Consider the following 2,210-nt stretch of genomic DNA (forward strand, 5'->3'; position numbering starts at 1 on the left):
TCCTTTCGGAATACGTAGCGAAATATGAATCAAACTTGGTGACCGATATAAACGTTTATCTAGAAGACTTAGGCACGTGACATGAAGCGCACGTGGCGAAGACGGAGGCCGGTGTGCGCTTGTGTTTGATTCGGCAGCGACAGCGGCATACGTCGTCGTATGCAGTTTCCTCAGATGCAATGTTGGGCCCGCGCTTCTGTCTGCCTGTATTGCGTTTCATTTTGCGTACGCGCAAGAGGGGGGGGGATTTGGAATTGATTCACAGCCACAGAAAAGCATTGGAATTAAACGTTCGTTTGGACGGCGTTATTTAACGCTGTATCCACGCCTGAGCTGCGGAACATAAACTAAATTTATGTTCCGGATCTATTTTTTGTGGTAATAGTCACTTTCACATTAGTATAGCGAAAGCATGGAGCTATATTATTGCGATTCGACAGATTGTCCTATGGACATCTGTCTCGATGACGTTGAATATATTGATGAACCTGAGTGCGATTATGTTATTGATAACAGCGAGTACTCTACCCCTCTTAAAGTAGTAAGGAACTCTGCTAAAAAAAATGAACCATACCACTTTGTGCTAAAAGAGGAAGTGAAGCCTCTAGCGATAAAGCTACCTAATGATCTTAAGTCACTTGATATTGAGGCTTAATTACTGGCTCCTACGGTCGTGAAGTAATTCTTTTCCAAAGTACTCATCTTGTTCTTATTAATAAGTCTGAGATTATCTTGTGGCTCCCAGGAGTCTGGCTCATTACCGACCCATTTGATTAGGTATTTATACTTCCCCTTCCGCATTTTTTTGGCATCCAATATCCTCTCCGCCTCGATAATATCCCCTCGATATATAGTTGCGTCCGTCGCTTCAGATTGAACCACTTTGAGCTCATTTGGAGCTTTGTAGGAACCGGCTCTTTATTTGCGATTCGACGACATAAGTCGCCTTATGACGCGGTGAAACCCCGTCCGAGCGGACTCTGCCTTGCCATGACTTGCCGCGCAAGGACCAAATCTGTCGAGCAATGCTCGCGAGAGGCTCTACCCTCCGGATATTGCTTCCAGCATGAAAAAGATTGCAAGATCCAGATGTTCAAAACGGAGCTCAAGAAGATGCATCAACGTGTTCGTACTTTCAGTGAGAAGCTAAACGCTTATCATCGAATGATAGTAGATATCAATCGCTGTGATTATATCAAATATCGACTGGATCAGCTGGAACAGCACACACCATATCGATTCATCTGCAACGATCCTCGTTCCAAAGAGGAGATCGAAGAGATTTTTGATCTCCCCTTCGATGAGTGCCAACAATCGTATATCTCCTTGCTCGAGAGAAGGAATGCAATAGTTCATAAATACACGATGCAGAACTGGGAGGAGCAACACGCCCAGCGATCAGCTCAACTAGGGAAGATTGAATATAAACCACGATTCAGGAATTAATTTCGAGATTGGTATATAGCATCATCGGAAAATGTTCCCAAACTTTACTTCACTAGCTCAACGCGAGCAAAAACGCCTCGATCTGCTTGAACGCGTCAAGCGCCGTGTAAGACGAGAGGAGCAGAAGCGAGGAATGTACGCAGATGCTCAATGGGCATCAGATGTCATGAATACCATCTCAGTCTTTAGACAATCCACTCAGGATTCGTCTATTCAGACTGATGATGGTCTTTTAAAAAAGCCTCCTATAGTAGTTGATACCACGGTAGGCTTGCAAGACGGAACTCAAACACCATTGGAGAAAATTGTGCAAGAATCTGTGGCTAATGAGGACATTGAGAGCCAAGGTTCTCGGGCACCGCCCTTCAACTAAATCCCAAGAAATCCCTGAAGATAAAAGACGAACGACGTTCGAGGTCGGAGACTCTCGGACCGAGTTCCGAGAGCCCCCTCTTCCATCTTCAGTAGAAGAAAAAACTAAGGAAACGATCGAACCACTATTGGCTGCTGAAAATGTCTCACGAACATCTCATTGGGTTATATCAGCGTAATCCAGTACTATCAAAATTTAAGGCGATATGAATGCGCGACCAATGAGCAAATATTACATCGGAAAAGATGGTGATATCGTTAGATTTTCATCTAATTGCAAAGTTAAGTCAATTCCATCCAAACTTAGTTGGATTGTGTCTGAAAGCTATGTAAGAGATATGATTCGAGATGATGAGGGTGTTAGAGATGTAAAGAGGATGAAGAAAAGCGAA

At 43.8% G+C, this 2,210-nt stretch overlaps 1 protein-coding gene across 1 annotated transcript; it reads left to right on the forward strand.

Moving 5' to 3' along the window:
* Positions 1-990: 990 nt before the first annotated feature.
* PITG_08251 (uncharacterized protein) lies at positions 991-1,446 on the forward strand (the record flags this gene model as incomplete). The annotated part of the gene is made up of 1 exon (XM_002903626.1): positions 991-1,446. The coding sequence occupies one exon, from the start codon at positions 991-993 to the stop codon at positions 1,444-1,446; it is 456 nt and encodes a 151-aa protein (XP_002903672.1).
* Positions 1,447-2,210: the final 764 nt, after the last annotated feature.

This window comes from Phytophthora infestans, genomic scaffold, assembly GCF_000142945.1.
Source record: "Phytophthora infestans T30-4 supercont1.13 genomic scaffold, whole genome shotgun sequence".
Taxonomy (NCBI): Eukaryota; Oomycota; class Peronosporomycetes; order Peronosporales; family Peronosporaceae; genus Phytophthora; species Phytophthora infestans.